Source organism: Jaculus jaculus, chromosome 11 (assembly GCF_020740685.1).
Source record: "Jaculus jaculus isolate mJacJac1 chromosome 11, mJacJac1.mat.Y.cur, whole genome shotgun sequence".
Taxonomy (NCBI): Eukaryota; Metazoa; Chordata; class Mammalia; order Rodentia; family Dipodidae; genus Jaculus; species Jaculus jaculus.
This window is the reverse complement of record NC_059112.1, coordinates 22,524,998-22,547,649: the sequence shown is the minus strand read 5'-3', so window position 1 is coordinate 22,547,649 and position 22,652 is coordinate 22,524,998. Positions and strand designations below refer to the sequence as shown.

At 45.9% G+C, this 22,652-nt stretch overlaps 2 protein-coding genes across 4 annotated transcripts in view; one reads left to right on the top strand and one right to left on the bottom strand.

Annotated features, from left to right (window-relative positions):
* Nucleotides 1-6,075: 6,075 nt before the first annotated feature.
* Nucleotides 6,076-10,739, top strand: Shisa3 (shisa family member 3). The gene is made up of 2 exons (XM_004658673.2): nucleotides 6,076-6,462; nucleotides 9,295-10,739. Exons 1-2 carry the CDS (start codon nucleotides 6,168-6,170, stop codon nucleotides 9,732-9,734), a joined length of 735 nt encoding a protein of 244 aa, XP_004658730.1. The 5' UTR covers nucleotides 6,076-6,167; the 3' UTR covers nucleotides 9,735-10,739.
* A 6,721-nt stretch (nucleotides 10,740-17,460) lies between these two features.
* Nucleotides 17,461-22,652, bottom strand: part of Atp8a1 (ATPase phospholipid transporting 8A1) — a 233,233-nt gene continuing 228,041 nt past the window's right edge. For all 3 annotated transcript variants that reach the window (XM_045161357.1, XM_045161360.1, XM_045161358.1), the window contains one exon: nucleotides 17,461-22,183. In XM_045161357.1, the coding sequence (XP_045017292.1) occupies nucleotides 22,086-22,183 (98 nt within the window). In that variant the 3' untranslated portion in view covers nucleotides 17,461-22,085. The remainder of the gene's footprint in view (nucleotides 22,184-22,652) is intronic.

The window sequence follows — 22,652 nt, the reverse complement described above, 5'->3', positions numbered from 1 at the left end:
CTTATCATCTATCTCTATTTGCCTCTATCTCTCAAGTAAATATCTAAATAAATAAATAAAATATAAAATGATCTTTCTCAAGGTCAGGAGAGGTACACTTAAAAATCAGCTTTACAAGACTCAAAACCAGGGTCCTTTTTTCTTTCACACTGGTCGATTTTCTGTCCTCTTAGACAAGGACCACCCCTGTCATCATGGTGAGCTGGTACCTGCCCTTGTTCCGACAGCGATGTCTCCCTAGATGGTTTATTTCTATCACAAAGAACTCAGCAGAGTGCCCCCTCTTGTGGAGATGTACCCCACTCTCCTCTGCACAAGTTCCGTCCTTGGGCTGGAGAGATGGCTCAGCAGTTAAGGCGCTTTCCTGCAAAGCCAAAGGACCCCAGGTTTGATTCCCCAGGACCCACATAAGCCAGATGTACAAGGGGGCACATGCATCTGGAGTTCGTTTGCAGTGGTGAGAGACCCTGATGCACCCGTTCTCTCTTTCTCTCTCTCTACCTGCCTATTTCTGTGTCTCTCTTTCTCTCTCAAAGAAGTAGATAAAAATAATATATTTTAAAAAGTTCTGTTCTCGCTAGGTGTGGTGATGGTGCACGCCTTTAATCCCAGCACTTGGGAGGCAGAGGTAGGAGGATCGCCATGAGTTTGAGGCCACCCTGAGACACCATAGTGAATTCCAGGGCAGCCTGAGCTAGAGTGAGACCCTACCTCAAAAAAAACAAAAATAAATAAATAAATAAATAAATAAGTTCTGTTCTTAAACTCAGTCAGCATGTTCACAAGCAGTCACACCTTGGCTACAGGCATGCATTCATTCATTCATTCATTCATTCTGTATCCACTAAACACCTACTGTGTGCTAGCAACTCTGCAGTGATGAAATAAAAAGAAAGGGCTGGAGAGATGGCTTAGCGATTAATGCACTTGCCTGCAAAGCCAAAGAACCCAGGTTTGACTCCCCAGGACTCATGTAAGCCAGATGCACAAGGAGATGCATGCACCTGGAGTTTGTTTGCAGTGAGGCTCTAGCGTGACCATTCTTTCTCTCTCTCTCTCTTTCTACCTGCCTATTTATGCATCTCTCTCTCTCAAATAAATAAAAATAAAATATTAAAAAAAGAAGTCATGTTAATGGAGACGACGGATGGCCTAACAGAATTACAGTGAGGAGTCAGTGCGGTGGAATTACTAAGGGAAAAACACTTACTGCTGTCATTCATGCAGTTGTTGCAGACAGCCTCATGCCACGGGGTGACCCTCCCGAGCAGGTACAGTTGGGGGAGGAAGGGCTTCACTGAAGCTCACACATAAGGGGGAAGTTCTCCAATGGCGGAACTAGCTGGCCTGCCTTCACAGGTCCGTGCCAAGAAAAGCCACCACCAGGACACTACAAGCAACACTCCAGGAACCCCAGGCAAAGCTCAAGCACTTAGCCTCTCTTTAAACTGGAATCTCCCAAACACACCCTAGGATTGGACCCTGGGATCCACCCATAGTGACACCTCCTCCAGCCAGGCGGCTGGAGACCCATGTTCGAAGCTTTAATAAACTCCTGAATATATTGGGGTACATCCATTCAAACTGCCACAGCAGTCATTCATTCGTTTCCTATTTATGGACCCGCTACCATGTCCTAGGCAACAGGGCCACTCCGACACCAGATCAAAGCAAGAATAGACGTGGATGCCCCTCGTCTGAATCTGCGACGTGAGCTCCTTTGTGTGTGTAGGCCCTGCAGCCGGCATACACACAATTTTGACTGCAGCTCTCTCTTCACATCCTCTCACAGTCAGAAAATGGAGGAGACAGGCTTCTGGTGGAACCTTGAGGCTCTTTCACTCGCTGTGGCTGGGGACCAGGACTGAGGAAAGCCAGAGGGATTCAGAGGGTGGTCTTGACCCAGCAGCTTCAGCATCTGGGAGCTCCTTAGAAATGCAGAATCTCAGCTGGGGCTGTGGTGGTGCACGCCTTTAATCCCAGCACTCCCAGGCAGAGGTAGGAGGATCACTGTGAGTTCGAGGCCACCCTGAGACTCCATAGTGAATTCCAGGTCAGCCTGGATCAGAGTGAGACCCTACCTTGAAAAACCAAAATAAATAATAACAATAATAATAAAGAAAAGAAATGCAGAATCTCTTGCTCTCAAATTATTAATAATAATGATAATAATAAAGGCAATGCAGAATCTCAAGGCTCCCCGCTGATGCTATGAACCCAAGTCCAGGTCTGTGTTGTCATGGACGGGGGGAGGGGCGCTCACTATGTGTAACCCTTTCTTGGTGCTTTGGCTGGAGGAGGTCCTAAACCTGGCATAGACCAAGTTTGCCAGGGTCTGAGAATATACCTATTTCTGGGCACCTAGTTATTCTCTAGTGGTAAACTTGGAGCACAGCAAATCTGAAAAAAAGGATCTTTCAGGTAATTTCAGATTTGTTAGCAAGGATCTGGAATAGTGATTTAGAGTGAGTGACCCAAGAAAGATATAGATAAAGATGATAACAAACCACTCTAAGAGAGAGTATGAGGAAGGCTTAGGAAAAATGTTTTTTATTTATTTATTGTTATTATTATTATTATTTTTTTTTACTTTATTTCTGGGTCCAGTGCAAATGAACCGAAGTGAACATCCCTAGTCAGGGCGATTGTGTCTCTGGGTTTTTTTTTTCTTTTTTTTTCTTTTTTTCCTTAGCCATTCCTTTGGTCTTTCCTCCCCTTTTTCTTCAGTGTATTTTAATTTCCACCTCTTTTCATGTCCCTTTCTTTTCCTTCCACATCTCTGTCTTTTCTTTGCTCGAATCACAGAGTTTGCCGCAAAGAATATAAAGCGGAGAGAAGTGAACAGAAGAAGGTTGAATAGGCTGGCCGAGGGCCTGTTCGGTGAGTACTGTGCTGGACTTTATTGATTAACGCGAGTGTCGTGGAAACAGCGGTGCACCTCTTACATAGTGCCCATGAGGTCCTAGGTGCTGTCCTCAGCATCAGAAAGTTATTCTCATATCATGTAGACGTGCAACTTTCCGTCGTACGAAGCCCCTTTATCCTAAATATCTGGCAGCGCTGTTTTATTTGCATCCAGCCCACATCTTCATTTTCCTTTTTCTTCCCCCCTCCCTACCCTTTCTTCTTCTCACTCTCCTTCTCCCCCTTCCGCCTCTCGCTGGTGTTTATTAAAGCAAATCCCAGACATCATATCATTTAACTCATTTCCTATAGAATTTCCTGGAGGCAGAGCCACAAGAGAGTATGTGCTGGGAAAATGATCTCTTACCATCCCGTTCTGCACCAAAATATGGAATTTGTGTTACTGAGATAAGGAAAAATGTAACTTGTCTAAAACCTTCATATAATACCACAGATAAAGACTTGATCTTCTTTCCCCAAGGCGTACTCCCTTGAATCTTGGGGGGAGGGGAGTCTCTGAGGGCTTTTAAATCTCCCTTTCCTATTAAAATAGTCATAGAATAACTGACATGCTGGCTATTTGTGAACCTAAAAGGAGGCAGATGTTTTCTTATTGCTCTTAAAGCATTGTTGTTTTTTATTTATTTTTTTTCTAAGTTAAAACTTGTCAATGTGAAGTGTGAGGGAATCTTTTATGAGCAGAACTTTTCCTGGACTGAGTTTTCTGAAGGGCTTAAAGGCCCGAGGCGGGGAAGCAGGGCACACAGTTGTTTTCATAGTCACACTTGTCCAGATCCACACAGTATCAAATAATTTGGAGTTTGGTTATTTTCCATTAGTAAATATCCAACTAAGTTTGGCTGAAATACCCCCTAAATAAGTCAAACAGACAGGGGCTTTGAATGAGGGAATTAATTATAGCTGGTGTCCTAGGGAAAAGAACCCCACCGTGGCACCAAGAATGTAATTAATGGGAGGGAAGTGCCAACAAATCATTCCTTAAAATATTAATGCTATCAAAGAACAGCTGGATAACAAGGAAACCTGACCCTGGGGGGACGGGCGGAGGGGCCTCTGCTGCCGGACAGCTTCGTACAGTTGTGATGTAATGAAATTCCTCCAATCTTAACAAAAAAACAATCGTGTTCAGAGGTGTGGTTCTGGGAAAGTTATTAGCAATCACGTCTTTGATTTTTATCATCCTATTAGGGTCATGATAGCTCACATTCGCTGTGGTCCTAAATGACTTCCCTGAAACCACTCAGGATATATTAGCAATCCTAACAGCATTCCTTAAATAAACAGATTTAAAACACAATGACTACAACAACAAAAATTAAGTCTGGTGAGCACATTTTAAAAAAAATCCAGTAATAATAAATATCTACGAACATTTTTTTTATGTGCTTCAATTAAGTTCCCAGTCAAGAAAAACTGTTCCTTTGCTTGCCCAAACTTCATTTGGTTTAAACTTAGTAGCTTGTACTTATTACTGACCCAAGAAATGTCTATTTTTAAGAGGGCAATACAGTTAATATTTTTGCAGTTCTACTCAACATGTAGCTTGTTGGATGTTTACTTTTATGGTCCTATAATTAAATGATAACCTCAGTATTTAAGATTGGAAACCAGAAGTCAGTCTTTACTCAAAATGATCTTTAATGTAGATAGTAGGAAAAAAAAAGTAAATCGTTTAATTCATCATTAAAGGAATTTTCTCTGGGAGCGTCTGGGACCACGGCGAGGCTGCAGGTCCAATAAACCCACGCTCCTCTCACCGCACCTTGATGGTGCCGGGACACACGATTCCTTTTTTCCCCTCCTCTCACCCTGCCAACCTCTAAATTGGTGACACCGTCGACACCAGTCTTCAGCGCGCCTGACGAATCGGTGGGGGATATGACAAAGGTACCCGCACACATGCCCATAAACGACGGAAGTGCAGGGTGCAATAAAAATAAATAAATGCCTGACTTTAGCCCAGGTTCCGCATCACACCCGTTTCACGAGGCTCTTATACTCAGCCGTCAGGAGCGGTACCCTTGAAAACAGCACCCAGGGGACACATCGTTTAAATAAATGTGTTTCTTTGCCCGGACGAACAGAAGTTCAGATCTGCTCGATTATCATTAATTCTGATCCTTGCCTTTGATTTTCCTTTGCGGGCGCACACGCGGGCGCGCTGCTCTTTTGAAGTCCTGCGAGTGACCCCGTGGTTCCTCCCCCAGGGAGCGCGCGGTGGGGATGGGGGTGGTGGCAAGTTCCGTGCAAAAGCTGGTGACCCTGAAAAATCAAGTTATCCGAACGCGCGGAGTCCTCACCCATTCCTCGGCGCCCAGGAATGAATCCGAGACTGCGCAACATAAGCCAGGTGTCGCCACCAACTTGGACCTGGACGCGCCTGTAGTTTTTTTTTTTTCCCCTCCCTTAAAATTTTTATTTTTAAATAAAACCCCGTACATATCCAGGCAGCGTGTCCCCTCGCGTCCCAGAGCGCCTGGATGGACGCGGTCACAGGTTTGGTTTGGGGGGGGCGGGCGGTTTTCGGGGCTGTCCCCTCTAGCCCAGGTTCGCAGTCAAGTCCCCCAGCCTGGGAGCGCGGTGGGTGGGGGCGGTGGGAGGTGGCGCCGGGGACCCGCAGCGCGCCACGCCCGCGGTGATGAACCCTGGAGGGCGGACCCGCGTGTCTCCTCCTCCTCCTCCTCGGCCTTTTTAAAGGACGAGCTGTCAGCCACCAGGAGAGGCAGTTTGCAGTTTGCACTTGGCCACCCGGGGTGGGAGCTGTCTTTTTTTATTTTTTGGCGCTGGTGACAGTCCGGGAAACGGAGGCTAATCCCAGGGACCCCGCACGTGGGCGAACTAACTCTTTCTTGGGGGATCCACAGACAGCTACACGTCGGCCGTGACACGACCGTGCAGTGGGGACGTCCCCCCCCCCCCACCAAGCGCGAGGAGTGGGGAGGGAAGTGGCCGGGGACCTCGGCACTGTCCCGGGAGCTGGGAGCGTCATGAGCCCGGCCCTGGACCACAGCCTGGCACCGGGTAGCCTGGTCACCTCGCCCCCGCGCATCATGCTGACGTCCGGCCCGCCGAGCCCGAAGCGCAGCAGCCCCTGCCGCCTCCCCGGCCGCCGCTAACACCCTCGCGGCCCGGCAGCGGTCCCCGCGCGGCGGGCCCTCGGCTCTCCAGCCGCGAGCATCTTTCTCTCTCTCTCTCTCTCTCTCCCCGGCCGGTCCCCGTCCGTCCCTGGGCGCCCCGCGGCCATGGGCGCGCTGCTGGCGCGCTACCTCCTCCTGATGGGCTGGCTCCGCTGGCTCCCCGCCGGCGCCCAGCAGCAGCAGCAGCAGCACCCCGGGGAGTACTGCCACGGCTGGGTGGACTTGCAGGGCAACTACCACGAGGGCTTCCAGTGCCCCGAAGACTTCGACACGCTGGACGCCACCATCTGCTGCGGCTCCTGCGCGCTCCGCTACTGCTGCGCGGCGGCCGACGCCAGGCTGGAGCAGGGCGGCTGCACCAACGACCGCGGCGAGCTCGAGCACCCGGGCGTCACGGCGCGTGAGTGCGGGGGACCCGGGCGGCCCGCGCGCGCGCGCGTGGGGAGGCGGGCGGGGGTGGCGTCACAGTACCGGGCAGATAGATGGCTTTGCAGCCTGGCTCCCCGCCTCAAGGGACCCGAGGGAAAGTTTGCTAGGGACCTGTAACGGTTGCACCTGGGGGCTCTGGGGAGGCCAGCTGGAGCTCCCCAGAGAAGGGCCCCTGGCATTGCGCCAGGCTCGTTTAAGGGGTTCTAAGGGATATCCATGGGCGCCGAGTGCGATCTCTGGTCACTTTGGGAGCGCAGGAAGTGCCAATGGCCAGAACACTATTCTCGTCCAAAGCCCATCTGTGGCTTCACACAGCAAAGGAACTCCAGCCTCTCCACCCCCGCCTTTTCTCTATTCCCCCCCTCCCTCACTTCATGATTGCTAGCATTTTTAAGCCGTTGCTCCGATCTCCAGACTTGCTTTCCTTTCTTTGCATTGAACGGCTCACTTGGGCCCAGCCCCTATTGTCACTCCTTTCAAAACACCCAGGTCCTGGAAGTGGAGACATAGCAACTGAGGGTCGCTTGGGGCCTCCTCACCCCCTATTCTCACATCGGAAAACACGGGTCAGATTTCCGCTCACTTGCTCATTTAAGAGCTGAATAAATCACGACCCCAGCAGAGGAAATTTACACCTTGAAAAAAAAAAAGAAAACACAAACTTTTTCCACCTGAATCGGAACATCAGGGAAACCTTTTTACAGCTCCAGGCGATGGTTTTACTGCCCAGGAAACCGGAGAAGCTGCGGAGCTGAGAGTGGGCGACTCCCCTGCACTGTGGGGTGGAGGCCTGGGGCTCATGGGAAACGCTAATGGCACCCTAACCCCTTCCTCTAAACGACGTGACATCTCAGAGGAAAGAGCGCTATCGTCTTTCAGCACCCCGTTAGACTCTCCTGGGATTTAATTTTGCGGGGGTCACAATTTCCAGTCTGGAGGATTTGGGAGGTCGTTTCTGGACAAATGATGTGCAGGAAGGGGACTCTAGGCTCTCAGCAAAACACACTTTTCCCCATGTTTTCTCTTCGCACTTTGTACTTGGGGACCTGATTCTGGGCACAGTAAGCCAGCCTGTGGGGGCTCTGAGGTCAAAGGGCATAGTCTCCCCACTTACTGGGATCTAGGCAAACCCTGATGGATGGTGGCTTTGTCACTTGCCACAGCTTAACCTCTGGCCAGTTACTTAACTAGTCTGGGCCACTTCTTGATTCTCAAACAGGCATATTGCTATGTTGGTTTTTCCAGGCAGGGTCCCACTTTAGCTCAGTCTGACCTGGAATTCACTGTGTAGTCTCAAGGTGGCCTCAAACTCACGGCGATCCTCCTACCTCAGCCTCCTGAGTGCTGGGATTAAAGGCATGCGCCACCATGAAACCTAACAAGGTGCATGGTGAATGCTTTTACTTATCTTCATGGGAGCGGGGAGTGGGGGGAGGATTGGACGGGTGGAACTCTGAAGCATTTACACCTAGCAGCCCACAAGTGGTTGATAGTTACTGTGACCCATTGGCTGTGTCTTGGGGAAGAGTCAAAAACTCGGGGCTGGAGAGATGGCTTAGCGGTTAAGCGCTTGCCTGTGAAGCCTAAGGACCCCGGTTCGAGGCTCGGTTCCCCAGGTCCCACGTTAGCCAGATGCACAAGGGGGCGCACGCGTCTGGAGTTCGTTTGCAGAGGCTGGAAGCCCTGGCGCGCCCATTCTCTCTCTCTCCCTCTATCTGTCTTTCTCTCTGTGTCTGTCGCTCTCAAATAAATAAATAAAAAATTAAAAAAAAAAAAACTCGGATAGATTTCCACATCTGGGGAAGGAGAGGGTGTCCATCTCACAGGATCTCTGTGAGACTGAAGTCAAGAGAAAGAGTAAGAAAGCCAGACTTACAATGCAGTGATTCTGTTTGTGTTGCGTTGTTTTGTTTTGTTCTGTCTTTGGCCTGCAATTTCTAAGTTGAAGCTACAAGGTTCTCCATGAGACAGAGTAGAAACTGGGAGAGCTGCTTCCAAAGTCGGTCTCATGTGTCTGCCTTGTAGAGAAGGAAGAAAACTAGAGTTTGCCCTGTCTGAGGAATGTTCTCAGTCTAGGTTTGGGGGTCACCAACATCCAGAACTACCCGGGGTTCTAGCCACAGCTTAGTCTGATCTTGCCTGGCTGTGGGTGGGAATGAAGACGGAGGTGTGACGCTTAGAGTAGGCAGCCCCAGCTGTTTCTGGAAAGACACAGAGCTGGCAGTTGGCGATGCGGTGGGAGACAAAGTAAGTTACCTTGTGGCTCACAATGGATTTCTTTCTATTTGCTCTTTCTAGTTTCATAAAATCCTGGGGTCTCACTTAATAGGTCTCATTTAATAAGTTTTCTTTGCTTCAATTAAAGATTCTTGAACAGGAGATGGGTTGTCATTCTAAGAAACGGGTCAGAGCGTAAGTGTCACACTATGGTAAAACTCCTAAAAACCTGGATTTAAACCCAGAGCCATGCCCCACCAAACTCACCCTTTTCCTCCAGTGCATAAGCACCAGGGTGGATTGCGTGTTTCTCCCCCGCCCCACCCCATTTTCCAGATGTACACTGGGCTGGCTAATTGCTAACCGAGTATGGTATCGGTTTGCTTTCTCCCTGCCATGGGTATAAGAACATTCCAGCATCACCGTGTGCACTTTAGAGGTTACCAGTGACAAGCTCTGAAAAGTTGAGCTGACAGCAGCGGTAGTCATGAGCCTGTCACAGGTCACCTCCCACCCCTAAGATGCCCAAGCCAAGACGGGAGTTTTACCCAGCACCTATGTGTGCACCTCTGTTTTTGCCTTTTAGAGCCCGTCTACGTCCCCTTCCTCATCGTCGGCTCCATCTTCATCGCTTTCATCATCCTGGGCTCCTTAGTGGCCATCTACTGCTGCACCTGTTTGCGACCCAAGGAGCCCTCACAGCAGCCCATCCGCTTCTCGCTCCGCAGCTATCAGACAGAGACCTTGCCCATGATCTTGACTTCCGCCAGCCTCAGGGCTCCTTCCAGGCAATCCAGCACGGCCACCAGCTCCAGTTCCACGGGTGGCTCTGTCCGGAGGTTCTCCTTTGCCAGGGCTGAGCCAGGGTGCCTGGCACCCTCCTCACCGCCACCTTACACCACCGGCCACACCATCCACCTGACTCAGCCGTCCGGTTTCCTGGTATCACCCCAATATTTCGCATACCCCCTTCAGCAGGAGCCCCCGCTGCCTGGGAAGACCTGCCCAGACTTCAGTTCCAGCTGACCGACCGCGGCCGGCAGTGAGTCCAGCCGTGCCCCGAAGTGGCAGACACTGGGAATCTTGCTACCTTGGCCACACTTCCGAGGAGATTTCTCTGGTAGCCCATTATGGTCACAGAAGAAAATGCTAGAAAGATAAAGCACCTTCCGGGTTGGAGGTCCTCAGCTGTAGCCACAGAAGGGTGGGCTCTGCAAGTATAATGAAGATGACGCTTCACCCGAGGAAACTTTTATTCAAAATGTGTGGCAGTTTGATTTCCCAGTTACAGATTGGCTGAAAATATTTTATTGGACACTTCAGCTAATACTGCTTTGAAAACAGCTGCATGTTCCTTTTCATGTGTTGACTGAATTACAAACAATGTACATAAATAGAGAAGGAAATACACCTAATTGTAATTGTAAATGTTCACTTAGAATTAACTATTAAGTCAAGTTAAGGGGGCAGCGAACCACCTATTTATAATTTTGGGAGTAACATGTGTAATATTAGTATCATGAAAACATTTGCATTTTAAATTAATGACTAAATTTTGTTTAAAACATTAGCTTTTCCTTTCAGAATACAAGGGATTCAGTAACCACAGGGGGAGTTTAAAGTTTTAAATATATATTTAGGCATTCATTATAACATAGATTCTATGTAAAATCACTTCCTCTACCCGCCTGAGGGAATATTTATTGTAGACTTTTTGTTCAGCGATGTTTAGTGTTTAAGTGAAAGTTGGACAATTAGGTCTTAAAACATTTATTTGTAAAATGAGTTATGTACAAATGTAAAGATTTGTAATTTAATGTATCTGCCCCATTGACAATACTAATTATTTAGTAGTCACACTGTATTTTTGTGTTAATAATAACTGTGGAATTCAAAGCCCAGCTATTGGTATAATCATCTAATATTACTTATTTCAAGTGCCGCTGAATTCGATGTCTGTCGATTCCCTATTTGGGCATATATCCTGCTGGGGTAGAAAAAAAATAAAATTCTCTGTTTTGAGGTTTTAAATCAAAGTTCTTTGTTTTGTACCCTTAGTGATAATTTTTTGGTAGTCAATGATAGGGACTGTCTTTATCACACATTTCATATATTTTAAAAATATTTATTTTTATTTATTTATTTGACAGAGAAGGAGAGAGAGAGAGAATATGGGCACTCCAGGGCCTCCAGCCACTGCAGACGAACTGCAGACATGTGCTCCACCTTGTGCATCTGGCTCACGTGGGAACTGGGGAATCGGACCTGGGTCCTTTGGCTTTGCAGGCAATACCTTAACCGCTAAGCCATCTCTCCAGTCCACACTTCATATTTTGAAGTCAAAGGAAGCATTTTCATTACCAGAGCTTGTGACAGCAGCAGAGGAGGTTGCTTACTTTAGAGATCTCTGTGTGCAGCCCCCAGGGTGTCACTGTGTGTTGACGTGGTCCTGGAACTTACATCATCCCGCTGCAATTTCAGGCACACACCGTCACACCCTGCTCTATTTTGAGAGTCCTGAGTTTGCTGGGTTCCAAACTCCACTGGAGTTTTCAAAAGCAGGAAGTCTGGCCTTTTGAAAGGCTGATAAGGTCTCTTGGGTGCTTTTGTTAGCATATGTTATCTCTTTAATCACCAAAAATAAAACGCATAGGTAGTGGTATATCCATAATTGAACAGAAAGTGGGCAGGAGAGATGGCTCAGCGGTTAAGGGTGCTTTCTTGCAATCCCTGGTGGCCTGGGTTCGATTCCCCAGTGCCCATGTAAACCCACCTGCACGAAGTGGTGGAATTGTCTGGAGTATGCTTGCAGTGTCAGGGGGCCCTAGTGTGCCCATTGTCTCTTTTCTGTCTCTCTCAAATAAATTTAAAAAGTATTTTAAAAAAGAAACCAGTGAAATGCTCTAATGAATAAATACAAAGAGAAATAAAAGGCAGATAACCTACTAGAAAGTGTTACAGGTTGGGCAACGTAACCCGGGACTCAGCCGCTGATGCCTTAGGTCAGAATGATGTAGGACCCAGCGCCAGTTCCCGGTGGGTGCAGGGTTATTAGCGCAGCAGTTCAAGCCCAGTTACATTGCTGCGGGCGATGCACATCTTCCGAACAAAGAGAAGCTTGATTTTTCTTTGATTCGCACCAGGATTGTGCAGCTGGAAAATTTGATGTAAACTAAGTCTCAAATTCTCTACCCCTGAGCTATACCGCCCTCCTCCCCCGCCCCAACTCTCTTTATTTATTTATTTATTTATTTATTTATCTATTTATTTATCTATTTATTTGAGAGCGACAGACACAGAGAGAAAGACAGATGGAGGGAGAGAGAGAGAATGGGCACGCCAGGACTTCCAGCCTCTGCAAACGAACTCCAGACGCGTGCGCCCCCTTGTGCATCTGGCTAACGTGGGACCTGGGGAACCGAGCCTCGAACCGGGGTCCTTAGGCTTCACAGGCAAGCGCTTAACCGCTAAGCCATCTCTCCAGCCCCCCAACTCTATAGGTCAAGTGGGATTGAGTTTTCTCACTGATAGTAATGGAGGGACACTGCCGTGTGTGTGTGTGTGTGTGTGTGTGTGTGTGTGTACTGCAAGCCTTTATTGTGAAAAGCGCCCAACGCCGTGGGAAATCTCTGGTTCTCACAACGAATGCCAGTAGCATACCTGTCTCTTACCCACATTTTGACACGAGGCTGTCCCCCCACCCCAGTTTCACAATGTCTTCTGGAGGGCGGAGGGCTCTTCCCCCATGCCCAAAGTGATCTAGTTTATCCGGTTTCTCGAGCAGTTTTACTTGTGTTTGTCACGGCAGTGGAGAGCTGCGGGCGTCCGACGGGGCACGCTGATGTCAAGGGGTCCGCGGGTGCTCCTACCTGAGCACGGCCCTGTCACAGCACCGTCAGGAAGCCAGCCAGACACCACGCATCTCATTGTACCGTGACACCACATCAAACCACATCCCTGTGCGCTTGGTGACATATGGACTTGACTTTGTATGCGTCTTCTCTTTGGAAGCTAGGTAGCTGCTCTTAGTATTCATGGTCTTAGCGTGATACAGCCATCTTGTGGTAAGGGTCAAGATGCTATCTCATTCAACAAGTCTTTGGGGGCTGGAGTGATAGCTTAGTGGTTAAGGCGCGTGCATGCGAAGCCTAAGGATCCACGTTGGACTCCCCAGATCCCGCTTAAGCCAGAGGCACAAGGGTGAGGCAAGCGCAAGGCTGCACGTGCCCACTAGGTGGCGCAAGCGTCGGGAGTTCGATTTCAGTGGCTGAGGCTCTGATGCACTAATCCTCCCCGCCCCCACCCCGCCCATCTGCTACTCTTTATTTCTCTCCCTGAAATAAAAAAAAATAAAAATAAAGGGCTAGAGAAATGGCTTAGTGGTTAAGGCACATGCCTGAGAAGCCTAAGGACCCCAGTTCTATTCTCCAGGTCCCACGTAAGCCAGATGCACATAGTGGCACATGCGTCTGGAGTTTGTTTGCAATGTCTAGAGGACCTGGCATGTCCATTCTCTCTCTCTCTCCCTCTCCTTCTCTCTGTCTCTAATAAATAAAAATAAAATCTTTAAAAAAAAAAACCAAAAAAAAAAAAAAAAACAAGCCTTTTGGTCCCATTCCGCACCTTATCCCATGTGAGGGACTGAGAATGTCAGAGTGAATAAAATGCAATTCTGATTCCAGGAAGCCACAACTACCCACCATGGCCTTGACGGGCTCAGGCACCACAGTGAGAGATGCTGCAGGTGTCCTGTCAAACATGTGCCTTTATCTCTCCTTTCCCTGGGCTCTCCCAGTCCTACGGGTAAGTCCACGCATGAACACTGACCGTGGTGGTAGCCGAAGTACTCGATGAATGGACAGAGGAGATTAACTGTTTCCGAGGAACTGACGTCAGACATGAGCCCTGAAAACCATGCCGGGGGTTGAGTGCGGAAGAGTGTGCGGAGAAGATGGATGGAGTTAAGTGGGAGAATATGTTAGTGTCTGTGAGTGTGAAAGAACCAGGAAGGGTCTGGAACCTCCCGAGGAGTTGCAGGAATAGAGTGGAGAAAGTAGGTGAACTAAGTGGGGCAGGTTGGAACTCTTGAACACCAAGGTGGCCTGTTTTATACCAAATATAAGAGGTGACCTGGGGGGATCTTATAAAGGACCATGACTTGATCACACCTTCCTTTCAGGAAGCTCAGACATCAAGGGCCAAGTTACTTGACATTTCCAAGGATGTGTTCATCACAACTCACGTAACAGAACCCAGGGGTAATCTGTCTATAACTGTTTTCACAAAGCATTAGAGTCCTAACATCCCCGGGCTGTGATTACGTGACGACTGGAGTTCTAGGTTTTGAAATTGGATGTATGTATTAAGCAGCAGTAGATGTATTTATCAAAGGCCGTGCGTTTCCTGGGTTCTTTAGGGACTGTCATTTAATCTCCAGATGCTCTTTCATCAGAAGGAAGGACTGTTACTTGTGCTGCAGATGATGAAATCAAGACCAGAAGGTCCAGAGACGATCCTAGTGGAGGTCGGATTTGAATCTGGGGGTCTGCGTTATAACTGTGTTCTCTATGACAGTAACCAAGAGGGTGTCAGTTTCTTAGGAAAAACAGTCCAATCTACTCATCAGTGAACCCACTTGGAGAAAAAATGAGAACTAATTCCATTATTGTATACATGCCATGAGGGGAACATAACAGGGGTCACGAAATACATACTGTGCTACCTTAGGATGCCATGATATAAAGCAAAGCATGAAAAGAAATACTAGCTGATAAACCTTTCTCCCTCTGTAGATGAAAAATCACAGGGCGAATTACCATGGTTTTGGAGCCTTATGTCTGGATTTTTTTTTTGGCTCTATCATTTTAAAGAGGAGTGTCTTTGGGCCACTCCCTTCACTATGCTTGGGTTTTCATATGGTGATTTTTAATAATACCTTATTTCAGCAGAGAGTGATGGCACATGCCTTTAATCCCAGCAGAGGCAGAGGTAGGAGGATCTCCATGAGTTCGAGGCCACCCTGACACTACACAGTGACTTCCAGGTCAGCCTGGGCTAGAGTGAGATCCTACCATGAAAAACCAAAACCAAACCAAAACCCCTTATTGCTCAGGTACGCAGGGCTGTCTGGGTAATGAGTTAAGAATCACTACTTCAAGTCATGTAGCCTAGTGGGGGTGGGGGCAGCTGGGTAGTAAGTTCATGATAAATTACAGGAAGCACCTGAACTACTCCAGAATAAAAGCATAAGGAGCAGTGGGAAGGCAGGTGACATTGTTGAACAGGGGCAGGGACGGAAGAATTAGTCCATGATGACCCGTGGCCCCTTGGATACCTGGCCCAACTCCCCTTATTGCTTCTCATCACCCCGGCACGCCGGGGCACTCGTGGGCACTGAGTCCCTTTTTTCACTGCTATAACAAAACATTCGAGATGGCACTTACAGACGTAACTTTATTTTCACCTGTAGCTTTGGAGACTGTCTTTGCTTTGGGCCCTGTGACACACAGGACATGAGTGTGGAGACACGTGCTGGAACCAAACTTCCTTGTGAGCCATGGAGCAAAACGAGACTGAAGAAGGGCCAGGGCCACCCAGTCCTCCTTGAGGACATGTCTCCCAAGACCTAAAGCCTACCCCCGAGGCTCACCCTTGAAGGCTTCTAACAGGACCACTGAGGACCAATCTTTCAACCCAAACAACAGCAAGGGTCTTGCATCCACTTGATCACATGCTCTAGAAAACATACTGTTGAGCAGTGAACTGGTTTTAAAATTTATTATCCATCCCATAACCAATTGATTCGACCTTTAATTATCCATGTGGGTAGATCATTTCCTCTTATTTTCCCCACCTGTTTATCCTTTGTGTTATCATAATGGAGAACTTATCAGACTGACTTGAATCCACAGGGTATCTTCTCTTTAAAATGAGATACCCAAAAGGCTTCTCTGAAAGGATGGGCAGTCACAGTGAGCTACTTAAGGGCTGGGATCAGTTTACTTCTGCATAAAGCTTATTTAGCATATGTTCAGGAAAAATTAGAATTTATAGGCACGTTAAACTATTAAGGTAGCAAACTGTTAATTTATTTTTATATACAGGGCTTCCCTGAAAGCATACACAGTCATGACTAGCTACTGAAGGGTTGGGATCAGTTTAGTTCTGCATAAAGCTTATTTAAGTATGTTCAGGAAAATTTAGAATTTACATGCATGTTAAACTATTAAGGGAGCAAACTGTTAATATGTTTTTATATAAAATTTCATTATTAAATTATTCTGACAGAATTCTTCTTTCAATTGCTAGTTACATAGTTTGTACGTGAAGGTAATAAAGGCTGAATGTTATAAAGTATTTCATATTTTCCAGCAACTTTTATTAGCCTGCTTGTGAGATTATCCAGGTTAGAAAGAACTTTCTCGACTCAAGCGAGGTGGTCATGTTACTGAAATGGAAGCTTTAGGTTAGAGACACCACAAACATGGAAAACAGACTTCAAATGGGGGTGACGCACTGAATTTACGGGGGTGTAGTTCAAATTTGCTGCTTCCCTGTGGTAGCAGCAGAGGGCATTTTAAACTAATAGGTCAAACAGGGAGTGGGGGAGGGCTGGACAGATGGCTCAGTGACTAAGGCACTTGCCTGCAAAGCCTAACGACCAGGGTTCTATTCCCCAATACCCACTTAAGGCCAGATGCACATAAGTGGTGCGTGCATCTGGAGTTTTGTTTTGCTAGAGGCCCTGGCGTACCCGTATTTTGTCTCTTCTTTTGACCCGCTTCTCTCTGCTTGCAAATAAGTAAATGTAAATATCTTAAAAAACTTAAAGGAGAATGGCAGTGAGTGTGAAGATTATATGATTCATAGGTTACTTTTCCATAAATTGTTTTCCTGTGGTTTTGCACGGGGAGCCCACACCCTGTGGTCTGTAGGAGGACGGTGGGAGGGGACAGGGACTCCCCACCACTGAATGGACAAGTCTCAGTGTAATGAAGTCATGCAGCCCTCAAACTGCCACCTGAGTGCCTCCCAGCTACTCCTATTCTAATGAGGTCCCCAAGTGCATCTTCACTGCTTTGGCTTTCACTTCAAGAGGCATGTTCCTGACAAAATAACAGTCCTCACTGTAGGGTTCCCCTGTGCTTTGCGCCCACGTGTTCATTTTATTGTGCTGTGGTTACTTCCTTCAAATGCTACTGGCTAAACTTGGCCACTTTTTTTTTTTTTCTTGTTTTTTTTCAAGGTGGATTCTCTCTAGCTCAGGCTGACTTGGAATTCACTATGTAGTCTCAAGGTGACCTCGAACTCCTTGGTCCTCCTAGCCCTGCCTCCCGAGTGCTGGCATTAAAGGCTTGCGCCACCACGCAGGGCCACTTTTTTTTTTTTTAAATAGTGGGTTTGGAAATTCATCTAACACGAAAGGATAGAGATAAAGACCAGCTGGCAAACTAAGTATGTCATGGGAGGCTTCCCTGAACAGAGCCAAAATACTGTGATTTTACCTTTAAAGAACCCCTTGTTAATTGCCAAAACTACCCTCTTGCCAAATAAGAGCTACCATATTGCATTTCATGTTTCATTTAGCTAGACTAAAACCTAGGAACGTTTGCACAACACTGGAGTTGCGCCCAAAATATGCTGAAAAGCTCTGGCATGGGACACACCTTCTCAGACCGGTGTTACTGTGGGTTTGAAAGTTTTATAAAGCAATATAACTTCTAAATCTAATAAGCAAAACTTCAGCAACTTCTTGTATGTAATGGCAAAGTTTATTTCATTTTTAATAACAACTGGAGGACAAAATGTTTAAAATTTGCAATTGAAAACATGCACATTCACAAAAGGCCAATGACAGGTAACAGTGCATAGAAATGAATATTACTCAACTTTAATAACTATTTATAAAACACAGTGCATTGAACATCGGGGTAAACAAACCTGAGAAAACTACTATGATCACAGATTCGACACTCTCCACTCATGCAGCTTTACAATTTCTACAGCAGTTTCAGCAGGAATGTGTTTTTTTTTTTTTTTTTTTTTTCATGGAGCCAGACTGACTATCTCTAATGTAAACTGAAGTTCTCTACAGTTGCCTTCCAAGGCTGCCTTTTTATTTGTAAACTAATAAGCTTGAACCTGTGAGAAATGAAGCTTGAAGAGGTTATACAACAAATACCACTTCCTGCGCTTATGGCTTCTAGAACAGTGAAACAGAAAAAGTATTTTCAAAAAAATATTCTGCTCACATCTCTGTGAGAGCAGACTTACCTATGGAAAGTTGCTGTAAATTCAAAGTAAGCAAATATGAAATCTACCTTTTTTTCCCCCTACTTAAGGAAGATTTATTTGCTGAGAAGTTCCATGAGCTTTATTAAGAAAAGTTCTTGGAGGCAAGCTAAACAAAAGATTCAATTAAATTTGTTGAAATTTGTCAAATAACCAACTTACAAACCAAAAACCTGTTGTGTGGAGGACCAATAAACTTATCCACTGAATATTAAACTCCAGGTAGGCCATGATAATATTTTCTAAGGCAGAAATCAACACCGAGATTTACAGCAATAGCCATGCATTTGCTTGGATCACTTTAAATATTAATTCATGCAAACCATAAACCTATCAAAAACACAGCTGCTCTCACACAGAAAATAAATCAAGATGTAAAATGGGAAAGATTTAGTGTTTAGTTCCTTTCCTTCAAAACTGAACAGACATTCTATTTTAATAACTGCTGCTGATTAATTAAAATGCAGCAAAGTATAACAAAGTTTCACAAGTGGCTTCAGTTATTTTAATGGGAGAGAAAATCAGACTGGTGTCTGTAAGTGGCATTATAGAAATGCCCAACAGTATAAAGCAGGTATTAGGCACTGAACTCCACGGTGTTGCCATAAGCAGTTTACAAAAAGAATCCCACAGACCCGGTCATTGTGTGAATGGGCTGGACATTTTCTTGATAAATCTTGTAGATGATTATTTATATTAATGAAAGATTTCATGAGATATGTTTTAAGACTAAGAACTACCAAAGGACAAGTGCATGGAAATAAACTGGATGATTAGGTAGCTTTGTAATACTTAGGACACTACTACAAATAGTTTTAAAATGATGCAACCTATTACTCTGATTAGCATTCATCTTCTGAAAGGATGTTTTTCAGTGACAGGTGTGACATGTCATATAGCACACACACTACTGAACAAATTATCCCGTAAGTATTATGCGTGATAGCTGAGATCCTGAATAACAAAATTAACATAGATCATTTAATGCTCAGACTAAATGCTGACTGATTTCTGGAATTAATTTCAGCCCCTGGCAACTAAGAGGAATCTTAATTCTCTTTAGTGACCACATAATTCATGTGAATGGCTATTTATCTGGCAGTATCCATACACCTGCCTGAGTGGAGAAAAGGGCTTTCCAGAAAGTTCCCAAGGCTGCTGATGCTCTCACAGGGAGCTGAGTGGAGGTTCGGGACAAGAAGCACACTTAGCATGCTCACTCCCCTACATTCCTGAGAAACAAGCTTTCCTGCTAATACATTCCACGACATTACACCCTTCTGAGTGTGAATCACCCTTATATTTTTCCACCTATATAAAATGTTTAGCAAGCCCATGCCCCATACTACTGGGTACAGTTCCAACATCAAAGAAGCAACTGCCAGCTTTTCAATGCTAAAGGAACGAGGATTTTCTACTATACATAGTATTTTCTGAGTTGTGAACGTTACAAAGCAACTGTGTTAGCATTTGCCAGAGTCCCTCCAAGGGACTTCTGAATTGGAGTTACACTGTTGTTTATTTCAGAAAACAGGTTGAAAGTCACTTTCACTGTAGTCATTTGAGTCCTGATGAAACCTTGTATCTTTTTGTTTTTTTCTCCAGTTTAGGAAGGTTAACAGCTCAAGAGTGTTTAATTTCTATACACTCACTGAAACTGCAATGCTGTATTTCAAGTTTTGTCCAAGTGGTTACTCCCTGCCCCTCCCCCCACCCGAGAAGCAGAGAGACCTACTTAATGTCCACAATTTACAAACAGGATCTAGGGATCAAAAGGCATGAGTGGTCAGATTTCAGGTCATAGTGAATACTGATGAATCAGGAATACTGTCATGTTGGAGTGTGTCACTGAAATAACTCATGATTCCAGACAAATACAAAATCATTAACTTTTGTGTTTAGAAGATTAGAATCAGAAGATTCAGTTCCATGATATTCATGATGTTTTGCTATTAAAATTTCAGAGGGAGCTGGTCCTTATGAAGTGAGCACAAAGGAGAGAACTCCTCTGTCAGTGCTATGGGAGGGAGGCCCTTCGTTCTTACTGTTTTGTGGTTTGACCTCCACTACCACCACGGGGAGGTCGAGGGAAACCTCTCACGACTCAGCGGTAGACAGTTCAAGGCTGTGACTTCACAGTTTCGAAGATCATCTGAGACTCTACATCTGTGGTTTTGCAGGATGTTTTGATTCATGATTCTCTTAATCTGCTCCCAAAAGGGATGGGTCTGAGACATGAAGTATGTCAGCTCCTTGTTCCCTTGAGTTTAGAACTATGTGTAAGTGTCACACACTCTTATTTGGAGAAAATGTGAAAACGTCCTGAACTAGCTGCAAACTCAGAAAAGGAAAAGATTATCTATAGGTTTTGATTTTAAATCTAGATTGAGAGAATGGGGGGGGGAAGGATGTAAAATGATTAAATGGGGCAACTTGGAACATTATCCTTCTCAATTTTAGGTGACCATTCTTTTTAAAAAGTTTGACCTAGTTTTGCTGGTAAGTCCACTTAAAGGCAAACAGGCTTTTGAATAAAAGGCAAAAAAGTTTGCTTCAATCTCCAAAGTGTATCTGAAAACTAGAACTCCTCTTTTCAAATGAAAACATTATTTTAAAAAAGAGTGTAGAAAACTGGTTGTGTTTTTAAAGAGCCCCTTCACCATTTATTGTTGGTAGCAAAATGGGCGTGGCGATGCTGAAAGTAATTAAACTGAACCTACCCGTGAGAATGTATTAGTGAGCATGCTCATAAGGAGCAGTGTTCTTCTGTAAAGCTATAGGCTTGAGTAAAATACGCATTTTTTTTTTAAATGGGGGAAATGTGCTACTCATTTGTCTTTGTCCTAATAAGCAGCATCATGACTCATTTTGGGAAAAGTGGGAAGTCAGCTGCAGGCTTAAGCATGCAGACAATCTCCACAACACCAAGAGTGCTACATACCTCACCTCTCGTGGAAGCACACGGTGAGAACCCAGGAGGTCCCACCGAAGATGCTGAGCCTGTGTGCGCTGCAGAAGCCCATGCGTTTATCAGACATGTTATTCCAAACACTGAAACAGAAGCTCTGGAAATCTCACATAAATATATATATGTATATCTATATAAACAGGATTTTCTTGAGAGGGAAAACTTGAACACAATGACATCACTCAGTCCACAGCAGAAGCCAGACGTTTAGAAAGATCTTAAAGGATGACGAACGTTTAAGAGAAGTGATCGAGACAGCACAGTTTTTAAAAATCAGTATTGTAACAATGGTCACATGAACACGTGTCCCTCTCACTTGAACGAATAAGACATGACTGACAAGCAAGAAGCGCTCGTAAGGCTGAAGGTGCAAGACCACAGATGTTAGTAGCAAATGCCTTGAAATACTCATTTTTTTTTTCTTTTTTGCAAACCACTCTCCTGTTTGAAAAGTCAAGCATGCAGCTCTTAACAGCAGCACTAGAAGTCAACCTTCCCTTAAATTTCTGAGAAAATGACTACTGATGAGAAATACACTTACTGAACTTCTTTGGCAAACATGTAGCAGGACAATTTTTGACACAAACACTTATTAATGCCTTGTTTAGAAGAGCTCAGTAAAGTGAGTCAGTTCCTTAAGAACGCTGGTTTGTTTCAGCACATCCCGGAATCAAAGTCTGGGTATCAAGAGCCCCCTTTCCCTTACCACCAGTTTAGAGATTTTTATTTTTTTAATTTCATTTTATGTTTTGGATGGTTGGCTGTCTGGTGACCAAGCCAATGAACTGATAGTCAGTTACAGACCCAGAGTGAAGGCTAATGGAACAATGACCCGTGTCCGGTGTGAGAAAGCACTCTGGCAAGATTCAAGGTCATGTCCAGTTTCTGTTTACAAAGCCTTAGCAAGTACTTGAAAACATCTGCAAGAGAGGGCGGGTCAGTAGTTGCACAGTGCTTATGTCTATGATGTACGTGAATCTGAAGGTCCGTCCGTCGCGGGAGCTCAGATCCACCTTTCCTCTCCACGGGCCGGCTGGGGTTGGTCGGTAGGCTGGAGCGACGGCCTGAGTGTGGCAGCTCTCTTCCGAGACACGGGGGGCCTGCTTCTCACGCTCCCCTCACCACTCATCAGGCCTCTGTTTCGTGGTGTCGTAGGCTCGAATCACCTCAGACTGTGAGACAATGCCATTTTCGTCTTGAGAGAAGGCATACCCATCTGTAAGTTAAGGGAGAAGGCAGAAACCATCACGGCGAGCTTGCTGGAAGTTGCCATTATTTCTTAGGGCTCACTGTCTACCTTGGAGGATGGACAGATACTTTCGGCCTTCAGAAGCATGGGGCGCCCATTGTTAATGCCCGGAAAAGACACATTGGACAGCAAAGGGGACAGAGGGGTGATCAGAGGCTGCCAGTGAGGACCGACTGATGCCATAAAGCCTGCTCCCTCTTAGGGGGGCGCAAGAGTCTTGGATTCCCCCTCAACGTTCTGGTCCACAACTCAAGTCCACCCCTCCCAATTATTGCTGCTTCATGACTGGACGGAATCAGAGGGTCTGGTCAAGTGTTGTACCTATTTCCAGAAGAATCAGGTAAATGAGAGGGTTGGAGAAAGGACACATAAGGGAGCAGATGGATCTATTAGGTTAATTGAGTCATTGTGCCAAGAGTACAAATTGCTTTCTGTA